The 16649-nt window shown below is 46.0% G+C and overlaps 1 protein-coding gene across 1 annotated transcript; it reads left to right on the top strand.

Moving 5' to 3' along the window:
• The first annotated feature begins 14400 nt into the window (after window positions 1–14400).
• Window positions 14401–16122, top strand: LOC139568205 (transcription factor Ovo-like 2). The gene is made up of 2 exons (XM_071389949.1): window positions 14401–14560; window positions 15539–16122. The coding sequence occupies exons 1-2, from the start codon at window positions 14407–14409 to the stop codon at window positions 15862–15864; spliced, it is 480 nt and encodes a 159-aa protein (XP_071246050.1). The 5' UTR covers window positions 14401–14406; the 3' UTR covers window positions 15865–16122.
• Window positions 16123–16649: the final 527 nt, after the last annotated feature.

Raw genomic sequence — 16649 nt, forward strand, 5'->3', positions numbered from 1 at the left:
ATGGATCCCACTCCCATACTTCCGGCTTCTTGCCTGGTGGCACCGGTGGTGTGGGAGCTGGACGCGGACATTGAGCGGGCGTTACGTACAGAGCCCACTCCCACCCAGTGTCCAGCTGGGCGTCTGTACGTTTTGATCTATTGGGCCCACACGTCACCCTCTGGTCATCCTGGCATCGGTCGGACAGTGCGCTGTCTTAGTGGGAAGTACTGGTGGTCCACCTTGGCTAAGGACGTGAGGGTATATGTTTCCTCCTTCTCGGTGTGCGCCCAGTGCAAGGCACCTAGACACCTGCCCTGAGGGAAATTACAACCCCTACCCATTCCACAACGGCCGTGGTCGCACCTGTCGGTGGATTTCTTGACGGCTCTTCCACCGTCACAGGGAAATACCACGATCCTGGTCGTTGTGGATCGGTTTTCTAACTCCTGCCATCTCCTTCCTTTTCCCGGTCTCCCTACGGCCCTACAGACTGCGGAGGCCCTGTTCACCCACGTCTTCCGGCACTACGGGGTGCCTGATCGGGGTCCTATAGTTCACGTCCAGGGTCTGGAGGGCGTTTAAGGAATGTCTGGGGGTCTCGGTCAGGCTAACCTCAGGTTTTCACCCCGAGAGTAATGGGCAGGTGGAAAGAGTTAACCAGGATGTGGGTAGGTTTCTGCGGTCCTATTGCCAGGACCGGCCGGGGGAGTGGGCGGCTTTCATCCCCTGGGCAGAGATGGCACAAAATTCACTCCGCCACTCCTCCACTAACCTATCAGCCGGTTCTGGCACCGTGGCATCAGAGCCAGATCGAGGCACCTGCGAATGGTTTAGGCGCTCGGAGGAGACCTGGGACACCGCCCATGTGCACCTGCAGCGGGCCATAAGGCGGCAGAAGGAAAGAAATGCAGGTGCATGTTCACTACAACAATTGCAGCATTTAGGCTCAGCTGGCATACAATACCCTTCCCGTCTACATACACTTGACACATGACCAAATTATTTACATTCATGACACTGCATGGGTTTGGGCACAAAGGCTCTCACAGGGTAGCTCATAAACCCCCAAAAACACGTAAAAAGGGAGAGACTATTAATCGAAAACAATAGAATGGATGGAGTGGGCTTCCTCACTCCATCCATCATGTGGGTCAGTGGGTGTGCACCAACCAGTTGATACAATTCTTCACATATATAATTTGTATTTACTTCTAGCACCACCCCAGAGATAACACCCTTGATAGGCACCCTGCTTCGAAGATCCACACACGACACATTCCAATCCGATATCTTCTTGAGGCCCAGAGCATGCTCCTTCTGTTCCATAGATACACACAAAAAAAAAAAATGAGCCCACTTCTCATTATTCTAATCAAACGCATTCTCAATTTTATAGAGGTAACAACATCGCTTACTAGGTAGCTGGCAAATCCCTTACTCTGACCAAAAAAGAATCAGAACTAGGCTTGAATTCACTAGATTCCACTACCACTTTACTGATCCTAATTCCTTTTGCATTCTCCACTGTAATCAGTTCTTCTCACTCTCATCTTCACTCGACACGCCAATGCCATCTGATTCAAACAGAACATCCGCTTCCGTCCTTTTCCTCCCTTCCCAGCTAGCTAGCTAGGTCAGGCTGCAGTCAGCCCCTCTATTTCTACAACTTACCAATCAATCAATCAAATTTATTTATAAAGCCCTTCTTACATCAGTTGATGTCACAAAGTTCCGTACAGAATCCCAGCCTAAAACCCCAAACAGCAAGCAATGCAGGTGTAGAAGCACCGTAGCTAGGAAAAACTCCCTAGAAAGGCCAGAACCTAGGAAGAAACCCAGAGAGGAACCAGGCTATGAGGGGTGGCCAGTCCTCTTTTGGCTGTGCCGGGTGGAGATTATAACAGAACATGGTCAAGATGTTCAAATGTTCATAGATGATCAGCAGGGTCAAATAATAATAATCACAGTGGTTGTCAAGGGTGCAACAGGTCAGTACCTCAGGAGTAAATGTCAGTTGGCTTTTCATAGCCGATCATTCAGAGTATCTCTACTGCTCCTGCTGTCTCTAGCGAGTTGAAAACAGCAGGTCTGGGACAGGTAGCACGTCCGGTGAACAGGTCAGGGTTCCATAGCCCCAGTTGAAACTGGAGAAGCAGCACGGCCAGGTGGACTGGGGACAACAAGGAGTCATCATGCCAGGTAGTCCTGAGGCATGGCCTAGGGCTCAGGTCCTCCGAGAGAGAGAAAGAAAGAGAGAAAGAGAGAGAGCATACTTAAATTCACACAGGACACCGGATAAGACAGGAGAAATACTCCAGATATAACAGACTGACCCTACCCCCCCGACACATAAACTACTGCAGCATAAATACTGGAGGCTGAGACAGGAGGGGTCAGGAGACACTGTGGCAGACACTGCCGACGATACCCCCGGACAGGGCCAAACAGGCAGAATATAACCCCACCCACTTTGCCAAAGCACAGCCCCCACACCACTAGAGGGATACCTTCAACCACCAACTTACCATCCTGAGACAAGGCCGAGTATAGCCCACAAAGATCTCCGCCACGGCACAACCCAAGGGGTGTCAACCCGGACAGGAAGATCACGTCAGTGACTCAACCCACTCAAGTGACGCACCCCTCCTAGGGACGGCATGGAAGAGCACCAGTAAGCCAGTGACTCAGCCCCTGTAATAGGGTTAGAGGCAGAGAATCCCAGTGGAGAGAGGGGAACCGGCCAGGCAGAGACAGCAAGGGCTGTTTGTTGCTCCAGTACCTTTCCGTTCACCTTCACACTCCTGGGCCAGACTACACTCAATCATAGGACCCACTGAAGCGATGAGTCTTCAATAAAGACTTAAAGGTTGAGACCGAGTCTGCGTCTCTCACATAGATAGGCAGACCATTCCATAAAAATTGAGCTCTATAGGAGAAAGCCCTGCCTCCAGCTGTTTGCTTAGAAATTCTAGGGATAGTAAGGAGGCCTGCGTCTTGTGACCGTAGACCGTAGCGTACGTGTAGGTATGTACGGCAGGACCAAATCGATTTAATTTATCTTCTTCAAAGTTTGTTTTAACCCTAACCTTAATCCTAACCTTAACCACACTGCTATCCATATGCCTATCCCTAACTTTGAATTAAGAACAAAAAGCAAATGTTTGTTTTCATGAATGTCTACAATAATGCAATTTTGTGGCTGTGCTATCTAGTGGAAACCGAAAAATCCCAACTACTTCCGGGTAAACAAAAGGGCTCCTAAGCAGTTCTAACAATGGACAAAATGCAGTGCCATCTACTGACAAGGAGCGTAAACTACACTACATACCATTAGAGCTCATTCATAAATGTTTTCCTAATATTTTTCAGTCATTGATTGAGATATAAATCTCAATTTAGGCTTTGTAGTGATCTCAAAATAGCAACAATATTTTATGAAATGTTTTTCAATTGAACCTTTATTTAACTAGGCAAGTCCGTTAAGAACAAATTCTTATTTACAATGACGGCCTACCCCGGCCAAACCCGGACGACACTGGGCCAATTGTGCGCCACCCTATGGGACTCCCAATCACGGCCGGATGTGATACAGCCTGCATGTCTAGCATAACTTATTTTGCAGTCATTCCTTGCCCTATGGTTAGCATTGTACTGAATGGCATGTCATTGTGACTACTCATCTTGTGATAATTTGTATGACTGATCATGATTAACCGAACAACAAGATATAAGAAGTATTGGGAACTTCTATAACACAAAACACCTTCCTCGACACTTCTACAGACACAAAGTTGACAACATAGGAAGATCATTCTTTGGCATGTCTTTTCAAACAGACACACACACACACACACACACACACACACACACACACACACACACACACACACACACACACACACACACACACACACACACACACACACACACACACACACACACACAGGTGCAGGTGTCACTTATCTATTTTAGTTTCTAATCCCTTTCACTTAAATAATTAGTGAAGCGCGTGGCCCACACCACATTTACACAATTTCACTATGGCTGTATTCATCAATCTAGCAAGAGGGCAAATTTTGAATAATGAAGTATTGCCCACCCAAAAATATTTCACCTTCTTTATTACTTTACCAAACATATTGTAGTGACCGCTTGGACAGTTATGTGTGCCTGTGTTCTGACGTTCTGTTGTTGTGTTGTTATCACGGCACGTTTAGCAGTTAGTATTTCGCGGGGTCCAGCAAGCCAGTCCACCTGCTGTCTGCCAATCAAAGGAATTCCTGGAATGTTTTGGTGCCAGGCATCGTTGTGGTTGGTGGAACAGCAGTGGGCTGGACAGGGGGGCTGGGCACAGGTTCTGTTATATTTCCATGCTGACATTGTTCTCTCTCTTACATCCTGGATCAATGAGCTCTCAGAGATGGTGGTCTGTTTTTTGTGTATAACGATTTATTTGGAGTTGTCACGTTCCTGACCTGTTTTCTGTTTAGTTTTGTGTGTTAGTTGGTCAGGACGTGAGTTTGGGTGGGCATTCTATGTTATCTGTTTCTATGTTGGTTTAGGGTTGCCTGGTATGGCTCTCAATTGGAGGCAGGTGTTTGGCGTTCCTCTAATTGAGAGTCATATTTAGGTAGGCTGTTCACAGTGTTTGTTTGTGGGTGGTTGTCTCCTGTGTCTGTGTCGATGTTTGCACCATACGGGACTGTTTACGGTTTGTTCATTTCATGTAGTCTGTTCCTGTTCATTTCGTTCTTCACGTTGTATGTAAGTTCGTTGTTCAGGTCTGTCTACTTTCGTTTTGTTATTTTGTATCATTTTCAAGTATAGTTCGTTTTCGTGTTTGTTCGTTTTGTTTATTTAAAATAAATCATTCATGTCATTTCAACGCGCTGCACCTTGGTTCAATCCCTGCTCCTCCTCTTCAGATGAAGAGGAGGAGGACTGCCGTTACAGAACCACCCACCAATCCAGAGCCAAGCAGCGGTGTAAACGGAGTAAGGGACAGCGAAAGAAGGAGGAATGGACTTGGGACGATGTATTGGACGGTAAAGGTTGCTACACATGGGAGGAGATCCTGGCTGGAAGGGATCGCCTCCCATGGGAACAGGTGGAGGCACTGAGGAGAACAGAGGCAACCGGAGAAGGGAACCGGCGTTATGAGGGGACGCGTCTTGCACGGAAGCCCGAAAAGCCCGTGAGTAACTCCCAAAAATTTCTTGGGGGGGGGGCCAAGGGGTTGTGGGCCAAGGGCAGGTAGGAGACCTGCGCCCACTTCCCAGGCTAACCGTGGAGAGCGGGAGTACGGGCAGACACCGTGTTACGCAGTAGAGCGCACGGTGTCTCCTGTACGTGTGCATAGCCCGGTGCGGGTTATTCCACCTCCCCGCACTGGTAGGGCTAGATTGGGCATTGAGCCAGGTGTCATGAGGCCGGCTCAACGCGTCTGGTCTCCAGTGCGTCTCCTCGGGCCGGCATACATGGCACCTGCCTTACGCATGGTTTCCCCGGTTCGCCTACACAGCCCGGTGCGGGTTATTCCACCTCCCCGCACTGGGCGGGCGACCGGGAGCATTCAACCAGGTAAGGTTGGGCAGGCTCAATGCTCAAGAGAGCCAGTACGCCTGCACGGTCCGGTATTTCCGGTGCCACCTCCCCGCCCCAGCCTAGTACCTACAGTGCCTACACTACGCACTAGGCTACCAGTGCGTCTCCTGAGCCCTGTTCCTCCTCCACGCACTCTCCCTGTAGTGCGTGTATCCAGTTCGGTGCCTCCAGTTCCGGCACCACGCACTAAGCCTCCTGTGCATCTCCAGAGCCCTGTACACACTGTTTCTTCTCCCCCTACTAATCCTGATGTGCGTGCCCTCAGCCCGGTGTCACCAGTGCCGGTACCACGCACCAGGTATAGAGTACGCTTTGAGAGTTCAGTGTGCCCTGTCCCTGCTCCCCGCACTAGTATGAAGGTGCGTGTCCTTAGCCCCGTGCCTCCAGTTCCGGCACCACGCACCAGGTCTACAGTGCGCCTTATCCGGCCAGAGCCATCCGTCTCCCCAGCGCTATCTGAGCCATCCGTCTCCCCAGCGCCATCTGAGCCATCCGTCTCCCCAGCGCCATCTGAGCCATCCGTCTCCCCAGCGCCATCTGAGCCATCCGTCTCCCCAGCGCCGTCTGAGCCGCCCGTCTGCAATGAGCCTGCAAAGCCGCCCGTCTGCCATGAGCCTGCAAAGCCGCCCGTCTGCCATGAGCCTACAGAGCCGTCCGCCAGACAGGAGCCGCTAGAGCCGCCCGCCAGACAGGAGCCGCTAGAGCCGCCCGCCAGACAGGAGCCGCTAGAGCCGCCAACCAGACAGGATCTGCCAGAGCCGCCAACCAGACAGGATCTGCCAGAGCCGCCAACCAGACAGGATCTGCCAGAGCCGCCAGCCAGACAGGATCTGCCAGAGCCGCCAGCCAGACAGGATCTGCCAGAGCCGCCAGCCAGACAGGATCTGCCAGAGCCGCCAGCGAGCCATGAGCAGCCAGAGCCGTCAGCGAGCCATGAGCAGCCAGAGCCGTCAGCGAGCCATGAGCAGCCAGAGCCGTCAGCGAGCCATGAGCAGCCAGAGCCGTCAACCTGCCATGAGCGTCCAGAGCCGTCAGCGAGCCATGAGCAGCCAGAGCCGTCAGAGAGCCATGAGCAGCCAGAGCCGTCAGAGAGCCATGAGCAGCCAGAGCCGTCAGAGAGCCATGAGCAGCCAGAGCCGTCAGCCAGCCATGAGCGTCCAGAGCCGTCAGCCAGCCATGAGCGTCCAGAGCCGTCAGCCAGCCATGAGCGTCCAGAGCCGTCAGCCTGCCATGAGCGTCCAGAGCCGTCAGCCTGCCATGAGCGTCCAGAGCCGTCAGCCTGCCATGAGCGTCCAGAGCCGTCAGCCTGCCATGAGCATCCAGAGCCGTCAGCCTGCCATGAGCGTCCAGAGCCGTCAGTCAGCCATGAGCTGTCCCTCAGCCAGAAGCGGCTAGTAATTCAGAACTGCCCCTCAGTCCAGAGCTGTCTCTCTGTCCGGAGCTGCCCTTCAGTCCGGAGTTGCCCCTCTATCCTGAGCTACCTCTTTATCCTGAGCTACCTCTCTCTCCTAAGCTATCCCTCTGTCCTGAGCTATCCCTATGTCCTGAACTACCTTGTCCCAGAGCTGTCCTTGATTCTGGTGTTGCCCCTAAATTTAGGTGGGGTTATTTGGAGGGTGGTCATTGTGGGGAAGCTAAGGAAGCGGGGATTGATTATGGTGGGGTGGGAACCACGCCCGGAGCCTAAGCCACCACCGTGGTCAGATGCCCACCCAGACCCTCCCCTGGACTTTTTGGTGATGCGTTCGGAGTACGCATCTTGAGGGGGGGGTTATGTCACGTTCCTGACCTGTTTTCTGTTTAGTTTTGTGTGTTAGTTGGTCAGGACGTGAGTTTGGGTGGGCATTCTATGTTATCTGTTTCTATGTTGGTTTAGGGTTGCCTGGTATGGCTCTCAATTGGAGGCAGGTGTTTGGCGTTCCTCTAATTGAGAGTCATATTTAGGTAGGCTGTTCACAGTGTTTGTTTGTGGGTGGTTGTCTCCTGTGTCTGTGTCGATGTTTGCACCATACGGGACTGTTTACGGTTTGTTCATTTCATGTAGTCTGTTCCTGTTCATTTCGTTCTTCACGTTGTATGTAAGTTCGTTGTTCAGGTCTGTCTACTTTCGTTTTGTTATTTTGTATCATTTTCAAGTATAGTTCGTTTTCGTGTTTGTTCGTTTTGTTTATTTAAAATAAATCATTCATGTCATTTCAACGCGCTGCACCTTGGTTCAATCCCTGCTCCTCCTCTTCAGATGAAGAGGAGGAGGACTGCCGTTACAGGAGTAGACTACGGCCATACAGTAGTAGCCTGTTCGAGTTGTATAATAAACCATTTGATTCAAGAACACAATCCACTGTCATGGACATTCTTTTATTCATGATCTATCGAGGTCATTACATTGGTGTCAGAAGTAAAAACTAAACTTGAGCTAGCTAGCTGACTAACGTTACGGTGGCTAGCTACGTGGATCAGCCGAGCAGAGAAAAAGGACTGGAAATGCTTTGTTGCAGTCCGAGAGTGAAGCAGGTGCAGGTGCATGTGCTTGGAAGTCGAGGATCTGACTGAAGTGTTTGTGAGAGCATCGGCGAGCAAAGACGAATGGCGGCTTCTTCTGGACGGGCTGAACGTGTGACTTCGGATGATGGGAAGGCTCGGGTTCAGGATGTAATCAAACATAGTGGTTCCCAAGCGGATTGGGAAGCATTTCATGCCTTGTTTGAATTGTTAGCTAATTCAGGGGAGCGGTCGGATGATTAATAACTGAATTGAATTAGGAAATATGGCAACATTTTCAAATGTTTCTAAAATCAGAAAATACATTTTAGAGAGCTTGGGTCAAAAGGTTTCTCTCTCTCTCTCGCTCTCTCTCTCTCTCTGTCTCTCTCTCTGATTTCCATGCTGCAGCATACATTTGCATACAGTTACAGCGCAGCTCCCGAGGACATTAGGACACAGTACAGTCAACAGTATCCTGGTTGTCCGAATGAGGCAGCCATTCCCATACACTGGCTGAATCAACGTTGTTTCTAAGTCATTTCATCAAAATAAATATATGTTAATCCTTCCGATCATGTTAAATCAACATGGAAAACTGATTGGACTTGAAAGAAGTCATCAACGTAAAGACGTTTCATGAATTTCTTTTATCCACAAAACATTTAACCTTAATCCAATGACATGGTTCCATTTTTGTTTATTTCACTTTGAATTCACATTAGTTGACAAATCAAAATTAGACCTTGAACTGACGTCTGTGCCCAGTGGGATGTCTGTCAAACCTGTCTCCGGGAGTCCGTAGAAATGTAATCATATTCCATTATATAGAACTACATATTTTCACACAAACATAAACTCTACGACCATTATGTGAATGTTTCAAACAACATACTGTAGCCATACTAGCTCTATGAGCCACACTTCCCAGTAAGTGTTTTAACCCTATTGGTGGGATGTGTAGGGTGTTTGCCTTTCATGCCAGTGACTCGGGTTCACTTCCCTTTCGTTACAATACTTTCAATAGATTCTCCCCTTTAGTAAGTCTGAAGAATAGGGAGGGAGACTCAGCTATTGAAATTAATTGAAAACGTTTTGGTATTTTGCGTGTGATTTTTAATTTTTTTATTATTCATAAATTGTATGCACTTTACGACGAAGGGCAAAATAAACCAACAACCCCATCCTACCCCCTCGCCCAGGATGTCCAAACCCTTTTTAGCTTTTACCTTATAGTAATAACCTCTGAGGCTTACACTTTTACACTGACAGTTTCCTGAGGACAATTGAAAACCATTTTTAGCTATGTAAATATTCTCTTGCTGTTGTGTTGGGATATTCTTCTGTTGACCTCTATGGCATTTGCATGTTGTTCATGTCTGGCTGCTGCAGCTGTATTTGCTATTCAGAATCCAGTGAAATGAGCCGTGAGTTCTCTCTCTCTGTGTCTCTCTCTGTGTCTGTCCTATACACTCTTATAAAAAAAAAGTGCCATCTTTTTCGGCTTTACCCATAGGAGAACCCTTTGAAGAACCCGTTTTGGTTCAAGGTAGAACCCTTTTGGTTCCAAGTAGAACAATTTAGGGGTCCATGTAGAACCCTTTCCACATAGGGTTATACATGGATCCCAAAAGGGTTCTACCTGGAACCAAAAAGGGTTCTCCTATGAGGACAGCCGAAGAACCCTTTTGGAACCTTTTTTTTCTACGAGTGAAGGACCAGTTGTGGAAAAATTACTTAATTGTCATACTTGAGTAAAAGTAAAGATACCTTAATAGAAAATGACTCAAGTAAAAGTGAAAGTCACCCCGTAAAATACAACTTGAGTAAAAGTCTAAAAGTATCGAGTTTTAAATGTACTTAAGTACATTTTAAAGCATTAAGTACAGTTAATAAGCAAAAAGTACTCAATAGTCATACTTGAATAAAAATAAATGCTACACATCAAATTGCTGATATTAAACAGACGAGACAGCACAATTGTATTTATTTGTATACTTTCTTTACAGACAGCCAGGAACACACTCCAAAACACAGGCATAATTTACAAACGCAGTATTTGTGTTTAGTGTGTCCGCCAGTTAAGAGGCAGTAGGGTTGACAACGTCTTATATCGATAGGTGCGTAACGAGTGTTACGAGTACTGAGTACTTTTGGGTGTCATTGGAAAAGTTATGGGAGTTTGAATGGAGGTGGTTTGAATGGAGAAATCTCTGTGCGTTCACATGCCACATTCTACTGTCTGTTTCCAAAAGCAGAATCACTCAAGAAATCAACAGCCATGAGTGGGGATGTAAAGCATACAAGTGATCCGTTTCTCTAAACCAAGCAGTCAACGGAGGGCATACAGTAGAGTAATTAACCCTTCCTATTGCATTTGAATGATCATTGTCTGTGTTTTTTGAGCGACCTAAATCTGCCAGACAATTCAAGCAGGGTGGAAAAGAAAAGGCAGATTTTCCTAGCAGTTCAGGCTGTGGCTATTCTATGCATGCTCCTCTTACTCCGACCGTGCCCTCTGTCCAGGCACTGCCGGCCCACATTTGCATGGCTTGAATGTGGAAGCCAGATTCTCACAGCCTGGGATGTAAAACAAGTGTGGGACCAGTTAAAAGAGGCTCAGGCGCACAGTCAACGCAGGTGCGCACCAGTAAAAAAGTCTCTCCCCCCCCCGCTCCTACCATCGCAATGAGTGTTATGGAAATGAGCGTTGTGATTTTCTTGAGCTACCTGGACAACGGACGTTGGTTGGAGGGTATAGGAAGGGTGGTGATGGAAGGACCAAGGAGGGGTGTGTGGGTGGGTGGGTGGAGGGAGGGGGGGTGTAAGGTGATACCTGGTCCTGTAGCTGAACACAAAACCAAAAGTGGTGGGATGCAGGAGCGTTTAACAGTAGTCTCAGGATCAGAAAGTTGAAGATTCATACAGAGACGAGAGAGAGAGAGAAAAATTAAGAGAGAGAGAGAGGATGCCGCGGTCATTCCTATTGTATAAGAAAAAGAAGAAACAGGGGGCCTGTGGAGGATGGAGGTGGAGAGACCCAGAGCAGACAGACTGGAAAGAGGACAACAGATCAGGTCAGTTCTGGATATGTTTATGTTTATTCATATTGTTAAAAAAGACAAGTATTCTTATAATTTTGTAAATAGCAGTATCTTAGAAAATGGTAAAAATGCAAAAAATAAGGGAGAAGGAGAAAATAGGTACAGCGTTGTTGAGGCAAACAGTGTGTGTGAATTATTTTGCTCTATAATTACTGTATTTATTACAATGTATTTATTTCAATATTGCTTTGATCAATTCATATTTATAAGTAAGATGATCCGTATTTGCATTTAGTTTGAATTGTAGTCTTGTAATTTTTAGGAAAGTTACAGGTTTGTTTAATCAGAGGATAGAATATTATAGAATAGCCTCACAGGCAGTTTGATACTGACGTTGCCTCATATGCTGGTTATTTCTCATGAATAATATGTCTGTGCATGTTCTGAGTCTGTCTCCCTGCCTTTTCAGTGAGTGAGAATGCTGAGGTACAGTCTGCAACAGTCAACTGCCTTGACCACCCTAAACCTGTGGCTCTGCCAGAGCCAGATACCCCCTCCTTGACTTCAGCACTTGGGGCAGGGCCAATAAGTGGACAAGGACCAGTACCAGGGGAAGAACCAGGGCTAGGGCCAGACAGGGGCCATGGTTGGTCTAATCTCCTGTCTCGGACCATGGGCCAGAATAATTTTTATCACCCTGCTGCACTGGCTCTGGTCTCCCGAGCCAAGGTAAACTTTTACGAGCTAAGCTGCCTATGAAATGTCTGTTAAATTTTTATTTGAAAACTGGAAATCAAGTGATCCTCCATCATTGGGATGGTGTAAGAATCAAATGCATTATAATTGAATATTGAAAGGGTGTGGGCAACATAGAATGGCAGAGTGGCTCAGTTTGAGGTCATGTGGCATCGAGACTTGCAGACGGAGGCGGTGGGAGCATGTGGGTCTGGGCAGGTGATACGTCGTTGATGTTTGTGTTCGTCTGTACGTTCTCTTTTGTCTGTGTATGTTAATATTGTTTGAAAAATGTAATCTTACGAAAAAATTCGTGTAAAACCAAAGTTTTATGCTAACAGTACATATAGATAGATAGTATTGGAATGCCAAATTAAGGCTGATACACTCGGGTTAAGAAAAGGGTTAAGAAAAGGGTTCCTCGGCTGTCCCCATAGGATATCATTTTGGGGTTTCAGATAGAACCCTTTTGGGGTCCATATAGAACCCATTGAAGAGGAGGTGCGTCAACATTTCATAGGCCACAATCAACAGCCTGATCAACTCTATGAGAACAAAATGTGTCGCGCTGCATGAGGCAAATGGTGGTCATACCAGATACTGACTGGTTTTCTGATCCACTCCCCCACCTTTTTTTTAAGGTATCGGTGACAAACAGATATATACACAGTGCCTTCAGAAAGTATTCAGACCCCTTGACTTTTTCCACATTTTGTTAGGTTACAGCCTCATTCTAAATTGATTAAATAGATATGTTTTTTTTAATCAATCTACACACAATGTAAATGTGATATTTCAGTTTTTTTTCTTTTATACATTTGGAACAGAACATCTTAAAAGATAAATGTGAACTTCATCATCCAAGCATCACACGGAACACATCCACAGCCCAACTCATTCCACGAACCAGTCTAAATAACAGGTTTCGCAAACAAAGAACTAAACATAAGTTAACGACCTAACTGCTAGACTAGTTTACAATGTACCACATCTCTGGTGAGCGCAAGAGACTAATGTAATGTGGTTTAGAAAATAAACGCGTGTCAGCTAACAGCAGCTACATTCTTTATGATGGCAGCCCTGCTTGTTTATGTTTGACTTGGCCAAAACTCCCTAATCCCAGAATGCAATTCACTATAAGGCGCAAATAAACAAAGTCAAAGATGTCTGCGCTTATTGGCTGAAAAATATGAACTTAGTTTAGTCACTTTTCAGCATATTACAAATTGTCGATGTACTTGTTACAGTGTATACAAGGACCAGAGCACATGACTTGACAAGTTGTTTACCATTTTTGACAAATCACAAAGCAAATAAAATGTTTTCACCTCACAGATTATCACACCAAATACAAGTTTACTGCCTAGCCTAACCGTAGCGCGAAATCTAAACAGGGATTAAACCATTTTAGGGGGGGGTTTGTGGGGGGAGTCATTTCATTTATGGGGGGTTTTCAAGTACATGGTGGGTAGAAATGAGGGACGGTATCGTGGGAGGATATTAACAAGTTGAAACATAGCCTACAGATAATTAGCAGGCAGTGTGCCTTGATTTGAGGGCAGCGCTGGTAACTCTCCTGTTGCGTAACAATCACATTTTGGAACAGTGAGAGCATTCTGACATCACATGCATGAAGAAACTCGCGCAGGGGCGACGGTTAGAGATATTTGGAACTCACGGGTGAAAAGGTTAAGTAGTACTTTAAAGTATTTTTACTTAAGTACTTTACACTACTGCCTAATTGTAGCCTAACCAATATCCAAATGGAGATTCACTGAAAAGAAAAATCTGACATAGATTGATTCATCAAGAGACCCCACGCTTGTCTCAAAGCAGTGCGAAATGATGCTTAAATAGTTGACCACACGCGTGTAGGCTATTGCTACAAATGTATTATAATAATTAAATGGTTTTGGGAGTTTCAATAAGCAATACTTTTGTCCTTTCAATTGCATTAGCCAACTTTATTCCAAAATCATTCATAGATATTCATGAAATTGTTTATGGATCGACTAACAAAAATGCATGTGGTGGCTGGGCTATGCAAAGAGATGGGTGATTCAAGAGTTTAGAACTGCCGGAGTATAGTAGTACCTGTCGCTGACTAGCAACCATCAAGAACCAGATGTTTTAGGCTTAGTTATAGTTCATATAAGGACATCAGTCAATTGAAATCAATTCATTAGGCTCTAATCTATGCATTTCATTTGACTGGGAATACAGATATGCATCTGTTGGTCACCAATACCTTTTGGGTTGGGGCATGGATCAGAAAACCAGTCAGTATCTACACTTTATGTTGGTTATTTCCTTTATTTTGGAAGTTACCTGTTGATTAGAAATATAATTTATTTCTGTGTGATATACTGTAAAAGGAGAGTTCGCAACTTACAACTTATGTGAAGTGTTTTGGAGTTATCATGTTTGATTGAATGTGTCCAAGGTCCCCTACAGTACATTGAATCAGTGGCAGAGGCAGTGTCTGTGTCATAACCTCCACGTCCCTTTCTTCTCTCTCTCTCAGCCCCTGCCACATGTCCCCCCCAGCTCGGGTGACTTCATGTGTTCGGAATGTGACAAGGTGTTCCCCCTGCAGTGCATGTTGACGCGCCACCTCAAGTGCCACAGCATGGTGAAGAGACACCCCTGCCGCTACTGTGGCAAGGGCTTCAACGACACCTTCGACCTAAAGAGGCACATGCGCACTCACACAGGTGAGGCACGCAATACTCATAGACACAGACACACACAGGTGAGATGTGTGAAAACACACACATGCACACACACACGCACATGCACACGCATGCACACACACACACACACAGAGATGGGGAACTTGCAAACACGCACACACACAGGTGACAAGCATGTAAACATATACACACACGCACACACTAGTGGAGGCTCCTCAGAGGAGGAAGGTGAGGACCATCCTCCTCCATGAATTAAAATGTTAAAACATATTTTGATTTGTTTATCACTTTTTTGGTTACTACATGATTCCATATGTGTTATTTCATAGTTTTAATGTCTTCACTATTATTCTACAATGTAGAAAATAGTACAAACAAAGAAAAACCCTGGAATGAGTAGAAATCAGGAACACAGAAAATCTTAAATACAGTAACAATAAATACAGTAATCATGAAAAAATTGATGACAGATATTTTAAAAAGTATGACTATAAAATAATGAATACATATGTTGAATATTTTATTATTTTATGACTTATAAATATCGTAGAAGTGGATAAATAGCATGCGGGGACATGGCAAAAACACCTACATCCACTGAAAACAAAATGGTCAAAATGCATAAAATTCCCTTTTGAGAGTCATATCTGAGTTTTTTTTATGGTAAAGGACACCTAACTTGATATTTTAAGCCCTTTGGAATGAAATGTTTTAATCTAAATAAGAGGTGTTATTTCATGGGAACAGAAAAGGCACCGTATAACAGGAATGACCCAGCCTGCCCATGGTAAAAATATTTAATTTTTTTAGCAACAGAGGAATTTGGAATGTTATGATTTTCTAGATATGCATTATGAAATAAAACGCATGTTCAAGCAGGGGGAGTTCATTTTGAGCACCTGCCTCCTGAAAGGTCTGTGCACGGCCCTGAAACACACTATTTCATGTTCCACCTCCCCCCCACACACACCCTCCTCACCCTCTCTCCCCTCCCGCCAGGTATCCGTCCGTACCGCTGCGAGCTGTGCGACAAGGCCTTCACCCAGCGCTGCTCCCTCGAGTCCCACCTGAGGAAGATCCATGGCGTTTTCCAGCAGTATGCCTACCGCCAGCGTCGTTCCAAGATCTTCGTGTGCGAGGACTGCGGCTACACATCCAACCAGCCCGAAGAGTACTTCCTCCACATGTGCCAGTGCCACCCGGGCAGCCAAGCCCTGCGCCGCTACTACCGCCGCCAGGCACATGAGGGCGCCAACAACATGCCCTCTCAACACAAACCCAGCCCCTTTTTTATGTATACTACGGCTGGCTATTATATGGGTTGATTAATGAGTGAAGTTTCACCTAGGTACAGATATAGGATCAGCTTCCCATTCCCCAACCCGAACCTTAACCATTAGTAGGGAAGATGCAAAATTTAGATGAGCATCTACAGGCAAATGTACTTGTTTCTGCCTTAGCCAATTCCTTTGTTGTTACCTTGCCACAAAGTAGAGACAGTATAGCACCAAGGCTAAATGCATCACAAGCATTTCGCTACACCCGCAGTAACATCCACTACACCCGCAATATCATCTGCTACATATGTGTATGTGACCAATAAAATTTGATTTGATTATATTAAAAAAACACATCAGTGTTTAAGTGTGACCATTTGAAAAGCACTGCCTCCTTGTGTCCAGTTGAGGTAATGCAGAGAGATTGAGGAAAAGGTGAGTCAGTCAATGGTCAACTACGTAAATGACTTGAACAGTAGAGAGTGCTGCTGCTTCCACATAAATACATAGAATATTTGAGAATAACACCCCATCATACTGTACACACCCAACACATACAAGTAGTTCATAAGTTCATGGCTGTGACTAGATGCACTATTGTAAAGTGGTTGTTCCACTGGATATCATAAGGTGAATGCACCAATTTGTAAGTCGCTCTGGATAAGAGCGTCTGCTAAATGACTTAAATGTAAAAATGTAAATGTAAACTAGGTGGCAGTTCCACATGATGAAGGCCTACAGGCCAGGCTCTTGTCCGTCATTGCTTTCTCCCTCGTCTGCCTTAATGTCTCCCCTGCTGCTAAGCAGTTTTATTGAAGGGCACAAACAAACGT

This window comes from Salvelinus alpinus, chromosome 1 (assembly GCF_045679555.1).
Source record: "Salvelinus alpinus chromosome 1, SLU_Salpinus.1, whole genome shotgun sequence".
In the NCBI taxonomy this organism is placed as follows: domain Eukaryota; kingdom Metazoa; phylum Chordata; class Actinopteri; order Salmoniformes; family Salmonidae; genus Salvelinus; species Salvelinus alpinus.